This window comes from Macaca fascicularis, chromosome 16 (assembly GCF_037993035.2).
Source record: "Macaca fascicularis isolate 582-1 chromosome 16, T2T-MFA8v1.1".
Lineage (NCBI taxonomy): Eukaryota > Metazoa > Chordata > Mammalia > Primates > Cercopithecidae > Macaca > Macaca fascicularis.
Genome location: NC_088390.1, coordinates 49,895,606 through 49,922,873, shown reverse-complemented (window position 1 = coordinate 49,922,873; position 27,268 = coordinate 49,895,606). Strand labels below are relative to the sequence as shown.

The following is a 27,268-nucleotide window of genomic DNA, read 5'->3' as shown; positions in this document are numbered from 1 at the left end:
TGATTAAATTGTTTTTGGCATGTATCAATATCATAAAAATTCTAAATCATGGAAACCTTCCTATGGCATTAAGAAGGCTTTAACGAAGGGTCCACTTTAGAACTCTAAGTTTTTAAGTTTTTAGAACACCCTCTAGGAACTCTGCATTCTATATCAAATGTAGTCATTTAAAAAGAAAAAAAAAAAAGATGTGCAAAGGAAGGAATTATGAAGTGTCCAACTTTTCTGATTTTTTTTCTTTCCCCCAGGACCCATGCAGTTTGGATTTGTTTTGGTTATGGTTGTTGTTTTCATTTAACTCATCAAAATACACTCAGTGTTCTGGCAGGGAGTCTGGGTCAGCTGGGGTAGAAGGCAGATGGTGAGAGGGCTCCTTGTAGGATCCAACAATGATTCCCTGGCTGCTTTCTGAACATGTTTGCAGATTTGGGGCTGAGCTCCTTCCCTATCCAGGGAGTCTTTGGCCAGAAGAATAGTAATTGGGAGGAACAGGAAGGCCGTGTGCAGTCTTATAAATAAGGAACAACAAGTTCCCAGCACATAACTTTACTTGTTCAACTATTCTGTGGAAGCAGCACACTGAAGGAACCCCTGCTGCCTGCTTCTTGCTGGCCTGTTGGCCAGACAGGGAGGAATAGAGGCTAAGAGTCTCAGTCTCCTTCAAACCTGGACTCTGTCATTATTGCTTTACCTCTCCAGCCTCAATTTGTTCATCTGCAAGACGGGGACTGCACTAGCACTTGCTTCCTTAAGGTAGTTAACTTGCTTCCTTGGGTTAGATATTAAATGAAATGGTGCAAATAAAGTTTTGTGTCAAATAAGTAGCCTGCATTTGTCCCTCTAGGTCCATTCTCTCCCCCTTTTCACCTGGCTGTGGGACCCAGATTAATTGTCGGCATAGACTCCCTTGGCCTGTGGCTTCTGGTTGGGTTTCATCAGTGGGAGGTACCAGAACAGATTAGAGGGTAGGAGGAGGGAGAGGTCAGAGTATTCAATCCCCTAGTTCCTCCCCAAGGAGTCACAGCCACACCAAGCATAAATACAATCACAAAAGAAATCATTTAAGCTTGAATGTCATCTTTTTAAAGAATTTCCACAGTTCACCCCAGCAATTGGCTGCATCCCTCTCCTGAAGGCCACAGCTCCTAGGAGGCTGTCCTCTCCAGCTCCGGGAACCATCTGCCTCCCTTACTCCTTCATGGTCTAGAGACTGTTAACCCTGATCCTTTATCATTTCTTGTTGGTTAACCTTAATCCTGCCCACGCCTTTGTAAAAAGTCTCTTTATTAAACACTCTTCAGGTACCCCATCTCCTGCTGGGACCCCAATACTCCAGCGGCTTGGCACACCATTCCTGGAATGTAGTAGGAACGCATTAAATGCTAGCTGTTAACTTTGGTTACTATTAGATAACAAAGATCTGAGTACACACCAAGGTTGTGAAGGAGAGCATCTTTCCCAGGAACTGGTACACAGGAAACTTTCCGTAAAGGCTTGTTGAAGAAAAGACTACAGCATCATTCTTCAAAGCGTGATCTGTGCTCCCCTCAGGGAGCCCATAAGGGCCCATATGGGCCCATAAGGCCCATAAGGCCAAATAATTTTTAGAATAACACTCAGACATTATTTGTCTTCTTGCTGTATTGGCATTTTCACTGATGTGCCAAGGCAGTGGTAGGTAAAATGACTGGCACATTAGCAGGAATCCAGGCAGTGGTACCCAATTCTATTAGCAGTCATCGTATCCTTCCCCACCACACACTCACAGTATGAAAATAAAAATAAAACATTCTTAAAATGCCAGTTGCCCTGAAGAATGCCCTGGTGAAACAGTATACAGCAACCCAAATGGGCATATGCAGGCAGTACTTCTGCTGTATGACAAAGTGCAATGATTTTCACAAGGAAAAGCACATGTGCAATTGCTGGTGCTGAACTGGCTATGCATGTTTTATGTGCACATTGGGCAGACATCTTGACAATGAATGAAGTAAGCCTGTCACCTCAAGGAAAACAATTTACAGTATTTATTAAATTGAGCTTCCCAGAGGAAACAGGATTTTTGAAAACTTGCATCTGCTACAGGAGGCTGGCAACTTCCCAATACTTAAAGACATTTATAATGAGATCACTGGTGATATTAACGAATGTCACTACTGATACACAGCACCTTTTATAATTATATACTCATTTGCATCTTTACTCATTTAATCTCTGTCCCTCTCAGTCAAATATCCAACCAGTTTTTTTATGGCAGTGACCAAAGTATATCTGGTCTATGACTTAGTGCTTAGCACACAGTAGGACCACAACAAAGCTCACTGGAAAGATGTATAAAGGAGCAAATGAATAAATAAAATAACTGTTCTTTCCCCATAATCTTGCTAAATCCTCCTTGGAAATGTCTTGACATCTGTGTCAATCTGCTCATTATAACAGCCTAGGTCAAATGTACATTAAAAGCATCAAAAAGTAATATATATTTCACACTCCTAAACACCAACTGAAATAATCACTGAAGAAAAACAACCAAAACAGACACACATTGAGAACAAGAAAGAAATCAGCACTGGTTTCCATGACATTTCACAATTTACTTAAAATGTTAGGAAAATGAATATGCCACAAACGCCTAAAAAGCAATCATTAGTCAAATCAAAAGGCAAATTGCAAATCTCCTGAAAACCACAAATTCAACAATTGCACTGGCTGAGTTAGAAATGACCCGACATTAGTGATAATCTCAAATGTTCCTGGAGCAAGGAAGAAGAGGTATATGGAAAATAAGTTTTAATTTCTTCAGATTCCTTTCTCCAAGTGGGGGGGGGGGGGTATAAATTAAAGCAAAACAAAACCAATATCTGTGTTCCATGTCACATGCCAACTGTAATGATTTAAATATTTCTCAGTAACTAGAACAGAAATTAAAAGTAGTCCTTTATTATGGCTCTGGACTGGTGTGATAACGAACTTGTCTTCTTGCTGTATTGGCATTTTCACTGATGTGCCAAGGCAGTGGTAGGTAAAATGACTGGCGCCTTAGCAGGAATCCAGGCAGTGGTACCCAATTCTATTAGCAGTCATTGTATCCTTCCCCACCACACACTCACAGTATGAAAATAAAAATAAGGCCGGGCGCGGTGGCTCACGCCTGTAATCCCAGCACTTTGGGAGGCCGAGACGGGCGGATCACGAGGTCAGGAGATCGAGACCATCCTGGCTAACACGGTGAAACCCCGTCTCTACTAAAAAGAAGTACAAAAAACTAGCCGGGCGAGGTGGCGGGCGCCTGTAGTCCCAGCTACTCGGGAGGCTGAGGCGGGAGAATGGCGTAAACCCGGGAGGCGGAGCTTGCAGTGAGCGGAGATCCGGCCACTGCACTCCAGCCTGGGCGACAGAGCGAGACTCCGTCTCAAAAAAAAAAAAAAAAAAAAAAGAAAATAAAAATAAAACATTCTTTTATACGTTTGTAAATAAAACATTCTTTAATACTCGCCAGAACTTGACCTATGCTGAGAATCATAAAGTGGACAGTTATTCTATCGAGGCAGGGCCTTTTTCCAAGAAGGCAAAATCCTTCCCGTGACATTTTTGCAGAATTAAAGATCCATCAGCATTTGGAAAAATTATTTTGCTCATTAGTACAAGCAAGGTAATCCCATAGATAGAATGGTGGCTCAGAACTTAACTGCACTGGAACACTGAAGGCTCAGCCCTGAAGGAAGGCAGAACAGTGCTGTGGGCAATTTACACCTCAGTCACTCCAAACTGGCCTTTGAGGTAATGGGGAACAAAAGGGTAATGGAGTTACTACACACATTTGTCAAAGAGCTAAACATGAAAGTATATTTTACAAAGTCTACTTATAATAAAGCTAATATGATTTATGCTTGCCAAACAAGAACATTCCTTAAAGGATCACAGGCCAAAATGGAATACTTCCTAGGAAAGTGTATTCCCAGGTTTCACAAGCACTTACAAATATAATCACAAAAGAAATAATTTAAGCTTGAATGTCATCTTTTTAAAGAATTTCCACAGGTCAATCGAGCAATTGGCAAACAACCTCTTCCCTAAAATTTGAGTAGATTAAGAGAAATTTAATGAGTCTAAGTGAGGCAATAGAAAATTTTTTTTGGAATAACCTTTGGGTTTTACAGCAGAGCTATATCCCACAAAATTTCTACCCTGGAGAGAAGCAAAGAAGGGAATGGAAAGAAGTAACAATCATTTAGTAAATGCCAATACTGTACTGTGCTTGGTGGTGGGGACCCAGAAGTGAAACAACTAGTCCATCTCCTCAAGTAATTTAGAACAGTCTAGTAGAGAGACACTAAAGAGTCAAAAATAGCAACCTTGTGCTGCAAGTGCTATGCTAGTGGGATGTTCTGATTTACTAGGGGGAGGCACCAAGAAGGCTCTCAAAAACGACATCATTTAAGGTGAGTTTCTGGGGATGAATAAGAGTTAACCAGGTAAACAAGAGCAGAAGATACAACTACAAAAGCAGATGCCATGGGAGGAGAACTTGCAACACACCATCATCCCACATACATTGTTTCTAGTCATGGATTTCCAATGCCAATGAATGGCACTAAGTTGCCTATACAAAACCCTACAGGTTATTTTTTATCCCTACTCCTCCCTGCCTGCACCCACTCCTCCTGCCCCAGCAACAGCCCACTGGTCTCCAATTCAAGATACAATAATCATGTTCCCATCATATCTTTACCTTAAAACCTCTACTAGAATACTGTCTCAGAAGACAGTTACATTGAATACTAAACATAACATGAATTGTTTAAAGTCTTTTGGAAAATAATTCAGTAATATATACTAAAAGTTTTTTAAATACTCTGATTCTTGGACCTAGTAATTCATTTTCTGGGAATATACCCATAGAAAATACTTTAAAATATTAGAAGTACTTTATGCACAAAAACGTCCTGAGTGTTGTTTATAACAGAAAAATATTGGAAATGATCCAACTATCTAACAAAAGAGGATAATTCAGTAACATTATGGTTACAAATAGCTTATAATAGTACGAGGACATGTGTATGTTAATATTAAGGGAAAAAACAGGACAGAAAATTGTAGATACTTTTTAAAAAATATATACGAAGACTAAAAGGAAACACAGTTTTTACATGCCTGTCTTTGGGGAGAAGGGGCAGGACTACAGTTGATTTTCCTTTTTTTTTTTTTTTTTTTTTTGAGAGGGAGTCTTGCTCTGTCGCCCAGGCTGGAGTGCAGTGGCGCAATCTCGGTTCACTGCAAGCTCCACCTCCCGGGTTCACACCATTCTCCTGCCTGCTGAGGCATCCCAAGTAGCTGGGACTACAGGTACCCACCACCACGCCCAGCTAGTTTTTTGTATTTTTAGTAGAGACGGGGTTTCACTGTGTTAGCTGGGATGGTCTCAATCTCCTGACCTCGTGATCTGGCTGCCTCGGCCTCCCAAAGTGCTAGGTTTACAGGCGTGAGCCACCACACCCGGCCTACAATTGATTTTCTTTCATTCTTTTGACTCTTTCTTGGCTTCCAATTTTTCAACAGTATATGTGAAAGTTTTAAATATTTTTAATTATACAAGTAATTACTCTAGTATACAATTCAAACATCAAATCACTACCTTTAATCCTAGTCTCCTAAATGAGATGATACAGTTAAAAGTCAACTGATTACCTCTCTAGACCTTCTTTTAGAAATTTACATGCATATCGATGTACCTATATAAATATTGCATCATATAGTATTGTTTTGGGTGTGAGTCCCAGGAAGGCAGAATTTTACTCTGTTACCCAGGTTGGAGTGCAGCAATCATAGCTCACTTCAGCCTTGAACTCCTGGGCTCAATCGATCTCCCACCTCAGCCTCTCCTGAGTAGCTGGAACTACAGGTGCATGCCACCCCACCTGACCAGGACTGTGAATTTTATTCAGAGTAAGACAGGAAGTCATTGGCAGGTTTTGTGCAGGAGAGGGTCATGATCTTGTTTACACTTTAAGAAATAACTCTGACTGCTCCATTGAGAGCAAGACAGGAAGTAGGGAGACCATGACAAGATTATTGCTTAGTCCACTCTACAAATAATTGTGGTGGAGGTGGCGGTGGAGGGTGAGAAGTAGTCAGGTTCTGGATTTGGAGGTGGTCCCATTAGCCCCATGTGGAACGCTAAGGCAGCAGTCATTATGAGGGTAAAACAGGGAATTTTGTTTGGGGCTGTTAGATCTGAAATGCTTGTTAAATATTCCAGTACAAACAGTGGTATGGAATGGACAGTCATGTAAATGACCGGGAAGAAGTCAGGCTAGAGATAGAAGTGTGCACCATCAGCAGGGAGGTGAGCTTTAAAGCCACATGGAGGGCAAAGCCCTGGGACCCCCTGACATTTAAACAACTGTCAGAGGCCAAGAATCCAGTAAAGGAAACCTAGCAGCAGGAGCCACCAAGTGGAATGAGAAGCTTGGGCGAGGCATGCTGGGAAAGTAGAAACCAAGTGAGCAGAATGCCCAAAAGGAAGAAAGAGAGATCAATTGTGTCAAAAACTAACATGCACTTGTTCCCAGTCCCAGGATGCCAGGAGCAGAGATGGACCACCTTTGCAGTTCTCCAGGGTGAACAGGGATCACCTGGGGGTTAGCAAGGCACAGATTTGCCTTCAGGAAGTGTGGAGAGGAGCCTGGGTCTGCATGTCTGACGGGATCCCAGATAAGGCCCGTGCAGCCCAGCTGGGGATCATATTTTGAACAGCAAGAGTTTAGACTACAATCCTGAAAATCAACATAAGCACATTCATCACTAAGGAAACCTTCAAGGAAAGCTCAGAATATTTTTCCACCTTCTTCCCTCTAAACCCAAACCTAGCCCTTCTTTTTGCACAGCCTGATCTTCATTAATTTCTCCCCAAGCAGATGTTTTTTCTCTGTCAGGATCTTGAGCCTTCATTATACCATGAGCTCTCTAACATGATCGGGCCACTTTGTCTAAAGTAGAAAGTCAAGAGAATCGCTTGAGCCCAGGAGGCCGAGACTGCAGTGAGCCATGATTGCACCACTGCACTCCAGCCTGGGCAACACAGTGAGATCCTGTCTCAAAAATAAATAAATAAATAGTAGCAAGTCAATTCAGCTGAAACCTACGTGCCTCCAAAAGCGATGTCCCCAAGCAAATTAGTTCCAGCCTTCGGAGAGTGTTCATCCCATTCCTGTGAAGTCTAGAACCCTACTCTCCAAAATCTCTGAAAATGTGGGGTCAAGTTTATTCTGAATTATTCTCCTAACCAATTTCTCTACCCCTGCAACTTCCACATTCTAGGCAGTCCCTTGCTCTCGTCAGCCCCCACCACCCATACAATAACCCCCTGCCATCCACCATTCCCTCAAGGAACTACTAACACAAAGTTTCTGTATGTAGCGGACTTGTCCTAAGGTTTGGGGGTAGCAGTGGGTAATAACATCACAGAGCAGAAATCAACTTTAAACTCAGTGTTGAGAGTTACCATAAAATAAATGTATCAGTTATTCCTGCTGCTGGGAATTTCAGTGGTTTGCCCTCCTTGGGTTCTACCTTCCCACCTTCTACTTCATACGCTACCCCTATTTGCTGCCTCCATACACTCAAAATCCCTCCTTCTCTCTTACCCAGAGCCATCTGTCTCCCTCTGATCTCCCTCTCCATCCCCTCTGGGCCTTGTCTTCGTCCATCTAGGGTTCCCACAGGTGTCTGTGCTCCTCTGAATTGAATACTGGCCCTCCCTACACTACAGGGTTACCCAGCAATCTTCTCAAAAGCACTTTGTCCTTCCCACCACCAAGTCGGAAAAGAACAGCTTGTTGCAGTGAATCAGCAGGATCTATGTCAAACAGTCTAGCCCTTTGTGTGCACGGGCACAGCTTGTCTCAACCTGTTTCCAAAATGCCTATAAATCCACAGAAGCCAACCTCTGACAATATTTAAGCCAAGTGTTAAGTTTATAAACATGGCTCAGTAGATCTTCATGGGGAGAGACTTCTGCAAATCTTCATACTTGTTTTCATTTTGAATTCTTAACACCTCCCCTAAAGCACCATTTGTTTACCCTCATCAGTGGCCTCTTCCCTCTCTGAAAGTGTTTTCTTTTGCACAGTCCCTTAACACGGAGAAGCAAAATAAAATAACCTGACCAGTCATCTCCTGGTAATTTAGAGTGTGGAGGGTTGTGTGTGAGGGTGTGTGGGTCTGTTCTCAAGGGCACATGCATTCTCCAATGATCACAAACTCTACTCATTTGCCAAAGTCCACTTGTTTGTCTGCTGGGTACCATGGCAAGAAGGTGCAATAGTGCATCCAAAACGTCACTTCCTATTTCCCAGGTATGACAGCATCTAAAGGCAAGCATTTAAGAGGCTGCATCCTGAACTTCTAAAGGGCCCCTGGAAACAAGATCTAATCACATCATTCCCCTGCTTGAAATCCCTGCACAGTTCCCCCACCGTGTACAGAAACCCAACTCTGCTGTGGCATCCAAGGACCTTCCAACCCAGCCTCACAACAACACCTGGTGATGCCATCTGCCATCACTCCACACAACCGAGGTCCTCAAGTCAAGGTGAGAGAAGAGGGGGCTGGAACTCAGACCTTCTGAAAAAATACTCAGCAAGGCCTTTTCAAAATACACAAACACAAACCCTCACACACGCCTCACACATACACCCTCACACACACCCCTCACACACACCCTCACACATACACAGCCTCACACACACCCCTCACACACAATCTCACACACACTCCTCATACACACCCTCATCCACAGATCCCTCACACACACTCCTCACACACAACCTCACACACACACCCCTTATACACACTCTCACCCACAGACCCCTCACACACACCCCTCACACACCCCTTACACACATTCACACACTCCTCACACATACACCCTCACATACCCCTCTACATGCACTCACATACACCCCTCACACACAGACCCCTCACACACACCCCACATACACACCCTCACACATACACCCTCACACACACCCTTCTACACACACACACCTCACACACAGATCCCTCACACACTCACACACTCCTTACACATACACCTTCACACACTCACACACCCCTTACACATATACTCTCACACACACCTGCACCCTCACACACCTCTCAGACCCCTCACACACACCCCTTACACACACCCTCACACACACCTTCACACATCCCTCACACATACTCCTCACTCATACCCTCACACACACTCCTTGCACAGACCCCTCACACACACCCCTCAGACATCCCTCATACACCCTTACACACACATCCTTCACACACCCCTCACACTTCTCACACACAACCTCACACTCCTTGCACAGACCCCTCACACACACCCCCACACACTCCTACCTCACACACACTCCTTGCACACACCCCTCACACACACCCTCACACACACCCTCACACACACCGCCGCACCCCTCACATACATCCTCACACACATGCATCCCTCTCCCACACCCCTCATGCACCCTCCCACACCTTCACATACTCCTGACACATATACCCCTCATACAATTCTCATATTTGAATACGCACACCCTCACACACACACCCCTCACACACACAAACCCCTCACACGCACAAACCCCTCACACACACCCCTCACACATATACACACCCCTCACACATCCCTCACACACACCTCTCACACACATTCACACGCACATACACAGACACAATACTGGCAGCCAAATTCACAGCATGGTGCATCCATCCCACCCTCTTCCCGAGCAAGGGACATCTGTGCGCAGCTGTTCTTGGCCTACACTCAGAAACAGGGAGGGTGAGGAGGTCTTGGCAAAAGGCAAAGAGCCAGAAGGGCTGGCTCCTAGGAGGCAAAGGCCTGAGCCTCTGAACTCCCTCCTTCCCAGGCTACAAAGATGTGGGCCCGTACAGCAGCTCTAGTGCCAGCCTCTGACCTCCCCTGGCCAGAGGTCCAGCCTCTTCGGCTCCTCACCACCCAAGGACAAACCTGAGGCCACTGCCTCTTATGCTCCAACTGGGAGTGCAGGGCCAGGATCATTTTTACAGTCACAGTTAAATGCAGTAAATTACCTCTTTTTACGTGCCAGTGACTGGCATTATTAATTTTGCTTTCAGTAAATCCATAAAAGAAGAAGTCAACAAGGAGACCCAAGAGGCATGAGTGGGTCAAATAAGTAAGTCGAGGATGTGGAATACTCCCGGCAGCAGGGCCAGCATGAGGTGAGAGGCCTGTGGTTTCTAGGGACACCCCTCCAGGGGCCTCAAAATAAACTGCCTGACTCCTCACTCGGGTTGGTATCCTGCTGCCTCTGGCTCTTCTGCCACATTGCAGACTGGCACCAAGAAACCTGTGTCAGCCCCAAGGTTCTATCCAGAGCCCTACAATATGAGACCTGAAATTAGACATTCTGGAATCTAGGCCAGATTCCAGCCAAACTCTGCATTTTACAGATGAAAAAACTAGGCTTCCAAAAGAGGGAGTGACTTACCCAAAGTCCACAACTAGTTAGCGGCAGAACATGGCCTGGAAGTGCACTGGGTGGAATGTTCTTCCCGCCTCATCCCTACCCCCTGCACTGCCTGAGAACTCCTAGTCATCCTTCAAGCCACAGCTGGGGGTCACCTCCTCTGGGAAGCCTTCCCAGCCTCCCCTTTCCTTCCAGTTAGAGCTCGAGACTCTCTGCTTGCAGAGCCACAGTTCATTGTACCACATAACCTTGTTAGTGAGCCCAAATCAGGCTGGAGCACTCTGGCTCCACCTCCACACAGTGGGCACCTTGCATAAGGAAGAATGTCTGGTTTATCTTGCATCCTCAGTCCCCGGTGCTTAGTAGGGCACAGTCAATATAAAATCTAATTAAGTGCACATCTTGATCAGCGCCCACCACTTGACCCTCTCATCTCTCTTTTTGTCTAAACAACTAAGATACTCTCCATACCGCTCACTTCAACATTTAACAGCTTTCTAAATGCTTTTATGTTCCCAACTAGACCACAGGAACTGGTACACACGTGGCCGATTTCTCCCAGATGGCCTAGCCCAGTGGTTCTCAGTCTCAACTGCAGGTTGGCATCACTGGGGCTTTGGCCCCATCCCCCATACCTAGGTCTCACCCCAGGCCACCCCTCTGGGAGTGGGACCCAGGCATCAGGATTTAAATTCCCCAGGTGGTTCCAGAATGTAACCAAAGTTAAGAAACACATTTCTAGAAAAAATATGATACCAGAAACTATTTGTTGATTCAGCCAGTTCTGTGTGTGTTCAAGTGAGTGCAATTATAGAGAAAGACAGAGAGAGACACACACAGCGTGACAGAGAGTAAACAAGAAAAAGTTTACTTGGCAGTGTGTAGACTTGGTTCCTCTCCTTTGGCACTATTGACATTTTGGGCCAGATAATTCCGGGTTGTGGAGGCTGCCCTGTGCCCTGTGTACAGTGTTTAGCAGCATCCTTGGCCTGGACCCACTGGGTGCCAAAAGCAATGCTCCACACAGGTGTAACAACCAAAAATGTCTTCAGATATTGTCAAATGTCCCTGGGGATGAGGAGGCATAATTACCCATGGATGAGAACTACTAGTATAGACTAGCCACCCAATAATTGACTGCATGTTTGTTTCACATTTCAACTGTAAAACCTATGACCACTTTTCCACACTGGACTGAGTGCCTGAGGATTCTAAATATTGGATCAAGTGTCTGGGAGGGACATGGAGGACGGGATGGTGGCTCAGCAACAAGTTCTGAGGCAAGAAGGAGTTACATGGAAACTAATCAGATAGGTTCAAGGCAGTTAAGAGGAGCAGGTGGTGGTCAAGCCCATAAAAGATGAGCAAAACAAACCAGAAAAAGCCAGATATTCAGTAAAATTGCAAAGTTGGAAGCAAGCAGAGGGCTGTCAAGGATTAAGGGAAGTGACGACCACAAGTGGGAAAAGGCAAACAGAGAAGGAGCTTTCAGAAGTTTTTGAGCAGGGGAAGGACCACGCAAAATAGGGTTTTAGGGCCAGAGTCTAGCCTGTCATGTAGGCTGGCATATGGACAGGGTGCAGGAAGGGTGGGGGGCAGGGAGCTGGGCTGCAACATTTCAAACCCACCTGTTCACCCACACCTACAATGCCTCAGTTAGGACAAAGACTGTTATTCCACAGACAGAGTTCAAAAGAGCCAGGTGCAGATGTTGGCACAGAAAATGTCAGGGGGCAGATGTGGGAGTCATTAGAGCTGCCTCTCGAGCACCTTGAGCAGGAGCCACTGCTTTGAGGACCCTTCAACCAGCTCCCCCAGCCCCTGCCAGGTCCCTGAGGAAGAGCTGCAGAATGGCTGCTCCAGGCATCTTGCCAAAGCACAGGGGGCCAGCCAGAGCTCCCCGACAGGATCCCTCCCTCCAGGCATCCTCCTCCCCATCACAGTTGTGCACATGCTGCCCCCCCTTCACCCCACCCCCTCCTCCTATGCCTCCCCCACCTTGGTCTGCCACCCCCACTCTCTTGGCTTCTCTATCTCTCTGCATTCCTTCTCAGCCCTTTCAGGGTTCCTCTTCCCCTGCCCACCTCTGAGTGTTGGTGACCCCAGACTTTAATCATGGGCCTCTTCTCTCATTGTCTCAAACTCTCTAACACCCAGACCTGTACTCCCCCCACTTGAAAAATCCTTCAGTTGTTCTCTACTAGACACAAGATAAAACTCAAGGTACTCAAACCTGTCTCGATCTTGCCCTGCCCACCTCCCAGTCCCCTCCAACCTTGCACTTAAATATTCTGAGCTACCTCTTATTCTCCAAAAAAAAAAAAATTAAAAGCCACATCTATCCCTAACAGCCTGAAGTCATCTGTTGTTAAATCATACTGCATAGCAGCCATTTGCTTACTTCTGTCTCCACCACAGACTTTGAGCAGAAACCTACAGCCCCAGAACCTAGCAGGTACCTGGTACTTAATACTCAGAGGAGTACTTACCATTTGCTGAGCACTTTCTAAGTGCTTTCCTAAGAAGTACTTTGTTTTACCATCATAAAATAATTATTTTACATTATTATTTATAATAATATTATAGTAATATCAGCAATTGTATTTATTATCCCCATTTTATAGATGAGAGTACTGAGCTACAAAAATGTGAAGAAACTTCCCCAAACTTACCCAGTTAGAAAACAGGGAGATTCAAACCCTATCTGACCCCAGAGTCAGCACTCTTCATCACTGTGCAATACTATATCTTAATAAGAACCTTTAAACAAAATAATCAAATTATGCATGAGATTTTGCAGCGAATGAAGGCAAATGCTACTGCAGCTCTTTCTGAGCCTCAATATGGAGATTCAGGGAAGACAGGATAAGCATCGTGCCCAGATGAAGGGGCCAGGATGGGAGACCAGCCTGACAGACATGGCTTCCCAGACATTCTAACTTTGCTGGGTCACTGCTACTTCCCTTCATTGCGTGGCATTTTAGCCACCAAAGTCACTATCATTTTAGCAACAGGAGGAAACAAGCCAGGCCTGAATTGGGTCCGGGGCCAGCTAGCAGGGTCTAGTAACATCTACTCACAGAAAGCCTGGTTCAGAAAGACTAGGCAGGTGGATATCATGACCCCACAGGGCAGAAGTAAGGCCAGAGACCAAAATCAGAGAGATGAGATCAGAGCAGAACTCCTCGGGCAGCTGGGGCAGAGATTCTCCCTGCCTGGACAGACCATCATTGACCAAGGATGCTGGTCCAGCCTGCCCCAGGGCCTAAGGGAAGAGGCAGGAGATGGGCTTAGCATTGGCTAAAGGGAACAGCTCTCCAGCAAGCAGGACAGGGGTGACATTCAGCAGCTCTCTCCAGATTCTGGAACTCCCACCGTTGGCCCCATTATTTCTATTTTAAGTTACCCTGTTCACAACAGGTGAGTCAGGCTGGCACCTCCAGAGGAGAAAATGCATAGGTAAAAGATTGAGATTGCATGTATCTTATACCTGAAACTCTAACCGAACCCCCAATTAGCAGCCCATGCTGGGACCAACACCTAGTTTCATAATGAATCGCATTCAAATGATCACATTTTCTTTAAAACCGCCAGAGCCAAGTACTTACCCGCATTGGCTCGTCAGGGAATCCAGGTTTGCTTGGTCTATCCTGTCGCCGAGATCTTAGGAGCTCTTTGGCCTGCTTCTCCATCAAAATCGGGGAGGTCTCTGGAAAAGTCGGGAAGGTGCCTTAAGGACGCTCAGGTTCAGGAGTTCATGAGCCATCTCAGCAGTCCAAGGCAAAAGATTTGCAAGTTCAATTTTGGTTAAAACACGAAAGTTCTTTCCCGGGGACCTGTCCCAAAGGACACAGCATTCCAGAGGGCTCAGGAAGCAATTTTGAATTGTTTCGAACATAGTTAACTCAGAGCAAAAGTTGCACAACCTAAACATATTTACTGATTGCAATGGTCCATCTCTTTAAAAGTGAGGATTATTTTAATGGATCTTCAGTTCACTGGTCTGTGTCTCTTAGGCTTGCTTTCATGGAAGTTTTTTTAATCCTCAATACACTAAATCAAGTTTAAAGTCATTACTGGAAGATGCCCAGTGATAAGAAGACTATGTTAAACTTGATCATCACAACCCCTCAAAGGAGATAGTACAAAAGTGCTTTGATAATTACTTGCAAATTTTAAAAGACATTATCATAATAAAAATATATCAAATTTTGGTGATCTCATATAAACTCTAAAATAAGCTATCAGAAGCTGAAGATTTATCAGCATTTTTGAGAATTAGTGCTCAAATACATTTCAAGATTTTTTTAAAAATATATAATGCAACTTTAATGATAAAAATTCTGGAAGCCGGCTCTTATGGAAAAAAAAAAGAAAAGAAAAAGCATTGAAATATCTATATACCCTATATATTATTTAAAATTTTTTAAATTACCTGTTAAATAGACTATTATTTATCATGTCAGCATAGAAATAGACTGTTTTTGGAGTCAGTGCTCACCTGAGAAGACAGTCAGTAAGGTAAGAGACAGCACGAGCACAGGCAATGTCTTCATCCTGCCTTGGTTCCTCTGCCTCTTGCTGAGTGAATCCTCCCAGATGGACTCAACCAACTTGAAGGAAGCCCCGCCAGGTTCTGCACTTGTTTATGCTTTGACTAACGGGACTTACGGTATGATGCTGAATGTATCTGACTCTGAGCGTTTTAGTAATGACCACTGAAATATTTTCCTCTGAATTCCTGTAAATTTTTATCCTGAGGAAGGAAATTGTTACTCTGTAATATGACTTTCAGAGTTTGAAATTGAAAAAGCAACATGTGATATTCACTTCATTTAAACAGACAGATAAGCACCAGACAGACGTTTGTGAGTGTTTCTCTGGAGTTTCCGTTTATACTCCTATTTCATTGAGAATTCATGATCTATTACACATTTGTATCTTTTATGACATTTTTCCAAAGCCCATTCACCAGTCTAATTTGATCTTCCCAATAATCTCAGAGGTAGGCAGGAAATTAGCAAGGGGCATGATGAGTGGGGGAAAACAATTTTCAGCTGACTTTGGAGACAGAAAAACAGAGTTCAAATCCTAGCTTCAATTTTTTCTAGCAATGTAACCTTAGGTAAGTGACTTACCCTTTCTGAACTTCAGTTTCCTACCCTGTCAAAAGGAGATAAGAGCACCTACCTTGTGGGGTGTGATAAAGGATGAGGGGAAAGCTATGACCTTCGTGGCAGCTAGTACTGTTCATCATCCATTTCCATTTTACAAATAAGAAAAGTGAGATTCAGAGATGTTAAATCAAGTTCAAGTTCACACATTATGGATGCCAAGGTAGAGCCTAAGTCTTCTGTCTTCAAACCTAGAACATGTGTTCTTCCTAAGAAGCCCTATAACCTCAGGGACAACTCCTCATGTTTTACAGGGCTTCACGCAACATGCTGTCATAAGACTGGAACTAGCCAGATTCAAGGGTATTTTTAAAAAGACAACAAAAGTTTAAGAAGCTGAAGTCATTTCAAATTCAAATCATCTATAAATATCACATGAAGAAAGTTTCCTGTTTTGATTTGCTTTGGTTTGGTTTGGTTTGGTTTTGGGATAGGGGTCTCACTTTGGGTCTCACTCCAGGCTGGAGTGCAGAGGTTCACTGCAGCCTCTAACTCCCAGACTCAAGCGATCCTCCCACCTCAGCCTCCCGAGTAGGTGGGACTACAGGCACACACTACGACACTCAACTTTTTATTTTTTTATTTTGTAGAGACAGGGTCTCACTATGTTGACCAGGATGTTTTCAAACTCCTAGGCTCAAGTGATCCTCCTGCCTCAGCCTCCCAAAGTGCTGGAATTATAGGCATGAGACACTGCTCTCAGCCTAAGAAATTAAATACGTGATTAAAATATGTCTGGAAGGCATGTGACATTTATTTGGATAAAATTCGGTATTCAGAGAGATGATCTGATGTTTCTGTGGTCACTTTGCCAGCTCAAAAGAAAACAATACCCTATGTGTATTTCTCCAAATTTATGCTAATGTGTAACTGATATTAAACCTGAATGTGCTACCCACACAGTTGGCATAAAGATATTTTAAGCAGATTGTAAACAAAAAAAAAAAAAAATGCAATGTTAGCAAAGTTGTCTCAGATGTTCATTTGCTAAAAAAAAAAAAAAAAAAAAAAAAAAAAAAAATTTTTTTTTTTTTTGAGAGAGGGTCTCATTCTATTGCCCAGGCAGAAGTGCGATGGTCCATTCACAGCCCACTACAGCCTCAACCTCCTGAGCTCACGATCTCACATCTCAGCCTCCTGAGGAGCTGGGACTACAAGTGTGCATCTCTATGCCCAGCTGATGTTTTTTCTTTTTTGCAGAGATGGAGGCTCACTATGTTAGCCAGGCCGGTCTCAAACTCACAGGCTCAAGTGATCCTCCTGCGTCAGTCTCCCAAAGTGCTGGAATTACAGGCAAGAAAGAACTGCACCTGATCCATTTGCTCAAAATTTGATATTTGATTTCATGCACTCTGCTGCTATTAACATCCTTCTGTTTTCACATAATTTTCAATAACTAAGGAATTTTAGAAGCTTTTTTTTTTTGAGACAGGGTCTCCCTCTGTCACCTAGGCTGGAGTGCACGAACTTCAACCTTCCAGGCTCAAGAGATCTTCCTACCTCAGCCTCACTAGTAGCTGGGACTATAGGCATGTGCCACCATGCCCAGCTAATTTTTGTATATGTTCATAGAGATGAGTTTTGCCATGTTGCCCAGGCTGGTCTCAAACTCTTGAGCTCAAGCGATTCTCCTACCTTGGCCTCCAAAAATGCTTGAATTACAGACATGATCCAACACACACAGCTAGGAGCATTATTTTAAAAAAAAAAAATTGTCACGTTAAACAGCTTGAGTTTTGTATGTGTATATTCAAATTTTTCACTCCTTTTACTCTTTGTGGTTGGATAGAACACTATTTTTATTATATCAAATAAATATCTTCTGTGGACCAGAAAAAAAAATCTATACTTAGCTATAAATTTCTAAGGTATCCAATGTAAATTTACAATAAAAGTATTTTTTTGGCCAGGCATAGTGGCTCACACCTATAATCTTAACACTTTGGGATTCCAAGGCCAGAGGATCACTCGAGCCCAGAAGTTCAAGCTTGCAGTGAGCTATGATTATGCCACTATACTCAAGTCTGGACAACAGAACAAGACCTTGTCTCAAAAAAAAAAGTACTTTTTTAAATTTTGCAACTTTTATCTATATCAGCACTGTCCAATAAAAACATAGAGAGCCACAGATGCAAACAACATGTGCAATTTAAATTTTTTCAGTAGCCACTTTTTTTAAGTAAAAAGGTTAAATATTTTCATATTATATTTTAACATGATGAAATATCCAAAATATTATTATTTTAACACATAATCAATATAAACAAGTTATCAATGAGAGATTTCATATCCTTTTTTTTTGTACTAAACCTCCAAGATCTGGTGTAGATTTTACACTTACACATTTCAAGTGCTCGGTAGCCACATGTGGCTAGTGCTACCATATTAGACAACATGCGTCTAGATCCTTCCGTCTCTATTGCCACCACCGAAGTCTAGGCCACTGTTTCCCTCACCCAGCTTCTGGCATCAGGCTCCCAAATGGGATTCTAGTTTCCCTCCCGGTTCACTTCAATCCATTCCCCAGGCAGCAGCAAGGATGAAATAGAAAGTATCAGTCAGACCTCGTCGCTTCCCTGCATAAGAATCTTTCCTCATCTTCCCATGAAAGTCAGAATAAAATTAAAATCCCTACCAAGCACGACAGGACCCTGTGTTATTTGTGCCTAATGCCCTTTCCAACCTTACTCCAACCACTCCCCTCCTGCTCACTGCCATCTGGCCAAACTCACTCACTTTCAGCTTAACAAGCCCACTCCCACCTCAGGAGCTTTGCATGTGTTTTTTCTCTCTCTTTTAATAACTGGATCCATCTCATCCTTCAGGTTTCAATTTGAAATTTCTCCTACTCAGGAAAGCCTGCCCTTACCAGCCTTCTTAATAAAAAGTTCTCTGCCCCCACAACCACCACTACTCTCCATCTCACAGCATTCACCATAATGTATACATATTGCATTTATTTGTTTACTTTTTAAAAATCTGTCTCCTTCATTGCTAAGCTCTAAGCAAGCTTGTATTATTTTTATAATTTTTAAAGCATAAGGAAACCTCTGGTGGACTGGGGTGGTGAGACTGGAGAGTCGGGGCCTGTATCACACCCTGGGAGGCTGCCGCAAGGTCTCAGGTGGGGAGGGCCGTTCAGGTGTGATACTGGCAAGGCCATCAAATGCCCTTCAGCTTGGCCTCTGGATATTGTCCCAAAAGAAGCGAGAGGGGGAAGAATATAGAAAGATTGAAAGAGCAAAGTGTCTTATTGTTGAGTGTCACTACAGCGATGAGATTTCTCTTCTAAACCCCATCCCCCGCTCAGGAAAAGCCCAGCGGGATTACTAGGTGAGTCGGCAAGGCTCCCAGGAGAAGACGCAATTCCCAATAAATCCACAAGGTGGCAGAGCAGAGAGTGGAACAAGGGACAACTAAGATCGGGGAAAGAGCTCAAGGCCACCGAGGTTAATTATTCAACAAGTTGCCAGCGGCTCCAGAGAATCACTGGAGGTGGAGAGAGAGGGTGCTGCTGCACCTAAAACTATTTCCCTATTTTTATTTTAATTAATGTACTACTTGAAGGCATTCATCAGATGTTGTGGCCTAGGAAAGCGGTACCGTAAATCCTCACAACATCATTGCTGATAAATTCTTGGAAACTGCGACTTTAAGCCAAATGGTCCAGAATAAACCAATTTTACCATAAGCTAATTGATATGCACAAGAGGTGAGTTCCTACGGCATACTTCTGGTCACAAAACATCACCAAACTTCTAAATAAGGACCAAAAACATTTCTAATATCAAACATTGAAGGCTATACATGTATTTAAGAAAGATTAATAAAAACGAGTAAGATAGTTATTAATATTTACCCACTTATCAAACTCCACACAGTCAGGCCCGGGGCTGGAATTAATTTTTTTTCTCATCAACATTGTAATGAAACAACGTTGAAGGAAACAATGTTATTTGAGGACCTGCTGTGTTACCTACTTGACAACATTTAAAAGCCTGTAAAGGAAGAATGCTACCACCCATATTCACAACATGCAAACACAACTTTTTGTTTGGGTGAGTTTCCTTTTTTTTTTTTTTGCAAGGAACTGTCCCATTACATGGATATTTAAGGGTCATTGACAAATGGCAAACCCAACATTCTAGAGTTCTACATGTCATCACACTGAACTAAAGAAACTTTAGAGACAAGAGAACTTTGTTTTGTTTTTGTTTTTTGAGAGAGGATCTCACTCTGTCGCCCAGGCTAGAGGGCACTGGCACAAGCATAGCTCACTGCAGCCTCACCCTTCTGGGTTCCAAAGATCTTCCTGCCTCAGTTTCTCAAATAGCTGGAACTACAGGTGTGCACTACCATGCCCAGCTAATTATTTTGATTGATTGATTGATTGATTGATTGATTTTTGTAGAAACAGGGTCTTCCTATGTTGCCCAGGCTGGTCTTGAACTCCTGGGCTCAAGTAATCCTACCACCTTGGCCTCCCAAAGGAACATTTTTTTAAGTATAGAAAAATGCCAAATCTGTCCCCATCAAGAGAGTTACAATGTGTCCACATCCTTTAGGCCCAGGGTCAATTAAATAAATTCTAACAGTCCTTTCCATAGTTGCTTTCATCTTTTTTACTGTCTACCTCACATATACATTGTAAAGAATTATATGTACATTGTAAAAATATGGAATTTATAGTCTAGTTGGTAAACTAGACTACAGTATTTTTAAAGTAGTGATAGTAACTTTAAAGTAATGATAGTAACTCCATAAGCTGTGTGTGGTGTTTATAGGTCTAGATCCTGCCATCTCTATTGTCACCACCCACATCTAGGCCACTGTTATCTCTCACCTAGCACTAGGCTCCCAACTGGCATCTCAGCTTCCCTCCCTGTTCCTTCAATTCATTCTCTATGCAGCAGCAATGATGATCTTCATGAAATAGACACAGAAAATATGTTAGACCTCGTCACTTTGCTTCCCTGTAAACATTTATTTATAGGCACACTGTGCAGGCATATGTTAGGTTTGGGCAGCTGTGGAAGGTTGAATTATTAGCATCCATTCTTCACCAGCACCCCAAATTTATGCTGTCTGACACATGACTTTGCAGCCCGTGCCTTGACTTTGGACTCAACCAAATGACGTTTTGGGCAGTGGGATGGTGGCAGACATGACACTAACAAGGGTGTGAAATGGTTTGTGCAGTTAAGTGTGCCCTCTGGCATGTCTGCCATTGCTACAAAAAGACCTTCCTGGTTGGCTACCGCCCCTTCAAGCTGAGTCTCAGAATTAGCTTACATGCAAAGTAACTAAGAAAGGAGGCAAGTTTATGAAGATCTGTAGCTTAAAAGATACCCATTCAACCCAGCCCAGCCTAGTTCAGCTGACTTCCAGCTACCACAGCCTGAAGCAGGGCCACATCACCCGCAGATCCCCGAGAATAAATGACGGTTATTTTAAGCCACTGAGAATAGGAGTGGTTTGTTACATAGCATTACTCTGACAATAGCTAACTGATACAGGGGATTCTAGTGGGAAGGTTGGTGTGTCCAAATCTGGGTGCTATTGCATCTAATAATAGGGTCCTGCCAGAACATTCATTCAAAAGTGACTGAGAGTCTATTGTGTAGGCAGTGTGGTATAATGGTTATGACTGTGGGCAGCAGAGTCATCAACAGACCTGGCCTTGAATGCTGATTCTCAAACTTATTACCTGTGTTACCTTGGAGTTGGCTGACATTGGAGAAATTTCTTAACTTTCCAAATCACTATTTTCTCACTTATATTAAAAAAAGAATTATAATAAAATTCACCTCATAAAGTTAATATTTAAAAGAGATATGTGTAAAGTTCATGACACATAGTAAAAGTCTACTACTTGGAGATCATTGTATTTCTTTCTCATCCTTCTCTATGCCAAATCTTTTTGCATATGCACCCTATTTTGTAAAAATGTTTTGAATGACTAAAGATAGATTAATTACACATATTAAGATACACAACTTTATATATTGTTGAAATAAAAATATATATTTATTAGAAAAGAAAATATGGTTCATTTCTAATGTGAGTTGACTTGCCCCCTGTGCCAACACCGCAGGCCCTGGCTTCCCTTCACATATCCTCAGCACTTGTACAGGCATACACCCCTTCCTGTTTGCAGCAGCAATACAATGGTAAGATGTTTTGGTCTTGGACAGGGCCTTTCCGGCCTGCTGCATGCCTCCACAAGTGGACTATAATTTCTACTCTGGGTCCAGGATGTTGGCCTCAACTATGTCTGCCCAGCAGGTGAGGACAGCCAAGGTCAGCATCATGTTCCCGATGGCCAGTGTCAGGCCTCTCTCCAACCTAAACAGGGACAAAGGAGCATTGGCACAGGCAGAAGAACGTAAGATGGGTACGAAAAAACATACCAGGCGAGTGAACCATGCACAAAATAATTTATAAAACCACTTCTAAGGCTACTGTCATAAGACATTTCATTCAGGGAAAGTGCTAGGCCTCTAATTGGAAGAGAAAAGCTCTAGTTCTGGGGAAAAATACTGAATTGTGTCATTTTTCTTGGTGGGATCTCCGTTAGGATGATTAAGCTTCAGAGAGGTTAGGAGACTCTAGCAGTGCTTCTCAGACCATTAGGTGCATTAGAATCACCTGAGGTTCAAGAGACATCTAGAAAGCCTCTGACATGAAAGGTAAAGACAAAAAAAGATAAAAGAAAGACCAACTTGGGGCAATCAGACACCATGCAATTGGAGAAAATGAATAAATAACATAATATTCTCTAAGAGACCAAAGTTTTGCTTGTGTGGAACATGAACAAGATGCTGTAAAAAAGGAATGTTCAGAAAACAAATTAACCAAAATACTTCTTAGAAATGAAAAACCATAATAGCAGAAATTTAAAACTCAGTAGAGTCAAGAAAAAAGCTAAGGAAATATTTTAGAAAAATAGAGCAAAAAGGAGGAAAGTTTTAAAAACACAAGAGAGAAAAACATATTTTTAAAAGACAGGACATTTACCCAAATGAGTTGAAAACTCATGTCCACACAAAAACCTACACACAGATGTTTGTAACAGTTTTATTCATAGTTGGCAAAACTTGGAAGCAACCAAGATGTTCTTCTGGAGGTGAATGGATAAATAAACTGTGGCACATCCAGACAATGGAATATTATTCAGCACTAAAAAAAAAAAAAAAAAAAAAATGAGCTATCAGGCCATGAAAAGACATGGAGGAAACTTAAATGCATATTACTCAGTGAAAGAAGGCAGTCTAACGACAGGCTGCCTGTTGAGCCTGATACGGAAGCTTATTTGTACTTTATCTTAATGACTGCTATGATCTGAGTGTCCCTGCCAAAACTCATGTCGAAATTTTATTGCCACTGATGGTATTGGGAGCTGGGGCCTTTAAGAGGTGACTAGGTCATGGGAGCACTAACCTTCTGAATGGATAAGGCTGTTATTTGCGGAGTGAGTTTGTTCTCTTGAGAGTGAATTAGTTCTTACAGGAGTGAGTTAGTTCTCCTGAAAGCAGGTTGTTATAAAATTGAGCTTGGCTCACTCTTGTGGTCTCTTTTGCACACACTGGCTTGCCCTTCGGCTTTTTGTTCATGTTATGACACAGAGCAAAAGCCCTCACCAGAGGCTGCTACCACGCCCTTAGACTTCCCAGCCTCCAGCTATAAGCCAGATGAACCACTTTTCTTTCTAAATTTCCAAATCTCAGGTATTCTGCTATAGCAACAGAAAATGGATTAAGACAAGAATCAGGAGCTGATGGGCTCCCTGTTCTCCCATGTCCCCATTCCCATGCCCCATTGCATGGATTAGCTGAAGATACTCATGTCTCCCTGAGAGGCATTCTTTGTTAATCTTCTTCTGAGAACTCGAGGGAAGTCCTAGTGAGCTGAGCTGCAAAGATAAAAACCAGCCTCCTTCCTTTTCAGCCATATTTTTGCCAGCTGTTCAAACCACAGCCCTGCTCAGATGCCCTCACTGTGATTAACAATCTTTCCAAGACCTTGCCCACTGACTTCCCCAGGTGGAATCTTTTCAAGGAAGCTGAATCCATACTCTGTCCCAAAGACACCGCTCAGCTTACCTCCTGCTGGGAACCTTCACATATCAATGATTTACTGCTATTTCCCAAAAGTGCCAGGTTTGGGCTTTTCAGTCTTTCAAACAAAACTGTATCATTCAGGGATACCCTTAGGGATCTATAAAGAAAAGCAAAGAAATGAAGGCCACAAAAGTTACAAGAGTAGTTCCCTCTGATGGGGGAGAAGGTGTATCAAACAAGTGAGCACACAAGAGCTCTCGAATCTTCAATATGTTAACCTGGGTAGTGGATTTTACTATTACTTTTGAAACTGTGTATATGTGTTTTATAAACTCTTCTGCATGTGTGGCACATTTCAAAATATAAACAAAAAACGTTTGAATAAAGAATTACCTAGGGAACTTGTTAAGAAGGTAGATTCCTAGCTCCACTTCATATTCTGACTTCAGAGACCTAGTCAGCACCACAGAATCCATATTTTTAAATGATGCTGATACAGGTGATTCAAAATCCACACTCTGAGGTACCCTAAATAGTTGAAGAGCATCACAAACTTTGGCATCAGATAAACCTATGTTCAAAGCCGCAACTCAGTTGACTCCTGACTGTATGATATCAAGCAGGTTTTCTTCATCTGTAAAATAAGGATGATAAACTTAGCACAGTGCCTCGAACCTACTAACTTATCAACACAGGTTGGCCACAAATATTATTATTATTGCTTTTAGTGAATTAAGAGTGTATCTCCTCAGGTGTGGTAATTTCCATTAATCTGTCCCTACACAGGTAAATTTTCCAGATAAAAGCTTACTTAGCAAAGAGAGACTATTATTCTTAAAAGCTTTCCCATAAGCCTTGAACTTTTCAAATTCTTTAACTAAATGTGAGAATCTAAGGAAATAACCCTAAACAGAGGAATTATTTATAATAGCAAAATATTAGAAATAGCTACAACAAAAGTAAGGCTATACACACTGTAAGCTATATTCATAGAATGGAGTATAATGTAGCCATTAAATAAGACTTTTTAATAACATATAAAAGTTACTTTGTAATGCTAAATAAGAGCCACACAGAAACTATATCTACTACATCATCAAAAGTACGCATACAAAAAAGTAAATCAGTTTCCACAGAAAATAATGGAATAGACCAAAATGTTCAAACATAGGGTGACTTTGGAGTGAGAGATGGTGATTCTTTTCTTCCTTTTTACTTTCCTTTTTACTTTTTCAAATACTCTATAATGGGGATGGGGGAAAACCTGTCAGAGAGTGTGTGTGTGTGTGTGTGTGTGTGTGTGTGTATGACGGAGTCTCACTCTGTCACCCAGACTGGAGTGCAGCAGAACAATCTCGGCTTTATCTTAATGACTGCAACCTCCACCTCCTGGACTTATGCGATTCTCCTGCCTCAGGTTCCTGAGTAGCTAGGATTACAGGCACGCACCACCATGCCCACCTAATTTTTTATTTTTAGTGGAGATGGGGTTTCACCCTGTTGGCCAGGCTGGTCTCGAACTCCTGGCCTCAAGGGATCCACCTGCCTCAGTCTCCCAACGTACTGGGATTACAGGTGTGAGCCACCGTGCCCAGTCTGTCACTTTTTTAAAGTATATTATTTTGTTATATCTTCAAATCTAAACTAATTTAAGGGTTCTGCATCAGCTAGGATTCATAGAAGACAACGACACTTTCACAAACTGTGCAGGCTACCAAAGAAGAAGTTGTATTTTAGAGATCTCATCTAACCTGAGTCCAAGGAAGTGAAGTGACAAGCATAAGGGGACACAGAAGTCTGAGGTCCCCATTCTGTTCCCAGGCCTCACAATCCCATCTAACACTCCTCCCACTTCATTACACTGCCCCTCCATTTTCACAATACAGACTCTTAAATACCTCAGCCTCCAAATTCAAAAGTGTGGTCCTGGAACTAGCAGCAACATCTTGGAGCTTCTTAGAAATGCAGGTTATCAGGCCTCTTCCCTGAGAAAGGAAATCAGAATCTGCATTTTAACACGATTTACAGGGCAAGGTTCTCAGAGAAGTAGCAGAATAAGACAAAGTCTCTCTTTAATGGTTTAATTTCAGTTGAAGCTGACTTGGTTGACCAAGTTAAAACACAGTGATCTCAGTCCCATCATTGGCTGTGCAGGACTGCAGTGTCATGGAGGGGCTGCAATCCTCTGTGGAGCTGTACTCTGGACTGAACCCTGGGAAGCTGGATGAGGAGATAGATGGTGGGGCTGCCACCCCATGACCCGAGTCCTCAAGTCACTTTCTACAGCCTCCATGGGAAGACACTGCTGTATCCACACCTCACAGGCTGTGATGGGTCTTAGTTTTATTTAGACTTAGTCAATGTGCTAGGAATGGACTCCGTGTAACGTGGGCATGGAGTATATGACACACCTCAGACTGGTTTTCAAACCACCTGCATTAGCATCATTTAAAAATGTAGATGCTGGGCCAGGCGCGGTGGCTCATGCCTGTAATCCCAGCACTTTGGGAGGCCAAGGCGGGAAGATCGCAAGGTCAGGAGTTCTAGATCACCCCGGCCAATATGGCGAAACCCCACCTCTACTAAAAATACAAAAATTAGCTGGGTGTACCTGCACTCCAGCCTGGGAACGGAGCAAGACTCTGTCTCAAAAAATAAATAAGAAAAGCCAGGCACGACGGCTAATGCATGTAATCCCTGCACTTTGGGAGGCCAAGGTGGGCGGATCACCTGAGGTCAGGAGTTCTAGACCAGCCTGACCACTATGGAGAAACCCCATCTCTGCTAAAAATACAAAATTAGCTGGACATGGTAGCGCATGCATGTAATCCCATCTACTCGAGAGGCTGAGGTAGGAGAATCACTTGAACCCGGGAGGTGGAGGTTGTGGTGAGCCGAGATCACACCACTGCACTCCAGCCTGGGCCACAAGAGCAAAACTCCGTCTCAAAAAAAAAAAAAAAAAAAAAAATGTGGATTCTGTGGTACTGACCAGGTCTCTGGAATCAGAATATGAAATGGAGCTAGGAATCTGCCTTCTTAACAAGATCCCTAGGTAATTCTTTATTCAAACTTTTTAATGTTTATATTTTGAAATCTGTCACACATACAGAAGAGTTTGTAAAACATATACACACAGTTTTTAAAATAACAATAAAACAAACACCACCCATGTTAACATATTGAAGATTGGGAGCTCTGGTGTGCCCAGTTGTTTGGTACACCTTCTCCCCCATCAGAGGGAACTACTATCCTAACTTTCGTGGCTTTCATTTCCTTAGTCAACCTGTTAGGAATCGACTCCATGTAACATATGAAAAGCAGTATGAAAAGCAGCTTGCAGAAACACTGGATTCACACATTGAGGAGAAACGCCAACTCACGGGCAAGCACGGTGATGCAAAAAAAAAAAAGAAAGAAAACAAAAAACACTGCAGAGATTGAGGGATATTTAGAGGATGTCGGGTACAAAAAAGTATTTAAACATCCCCAGTTTTGTAGATGCTTACAAGGTGAACAGCACCAACGCCAT

At 42.9% G+C, this 27,268-nt stretch overlaps 1 protein-coding gene across 27 annotated transcripts in view; it reads right to left on the bottom strand.

The window, feature by feature from the left end:
- C16H17orf67 (chromosome 16 C17orf67 homolog) overlaps nt 1-27,268 on the bottom strand; it is an 89,717-nt gene that overhangs the window by 57,025 nt on the left and 5,424 nt on the right. For 10 of the 27 annotated variants that reach the window (XR_012425614.1, XR_012425613.1, XR_012425612.1 and 7 more), the window contains exons 2-7: nt 25,635-25,721; nt 24,130-24,370; nt 23,779-23,893; nt 22,694-22,855; nt 15,004-15,258; nt 14,111-14,211 (exon numbers count right to left, since the gene is read on the bottom strand). Coding sequence is in view for 14 of the 27 variants with exons in the window: in XM_065531307.2 (XP_065387379.1) it covers nt 14,111-14,211; nt 15,004-15,058 (156 nt within the window). In the remaining 13 variants the exon portion in view is untranslated. Of the gene's footprint in view, nt 1-14,110; nt 14,212-15,003; nt 15,259-21,681; nt 22,022-22,693; nt 22,856-23,777; nt 23,894-24,129; nt 24,371-25,634; nt 25,722-27,268 lie in introns of those variants that run through there. The other 17 variants (XR_012425616.1, XR_012425615.1, XM_074019251.1 and 14 more) reach the window with 6 other exon arrangements.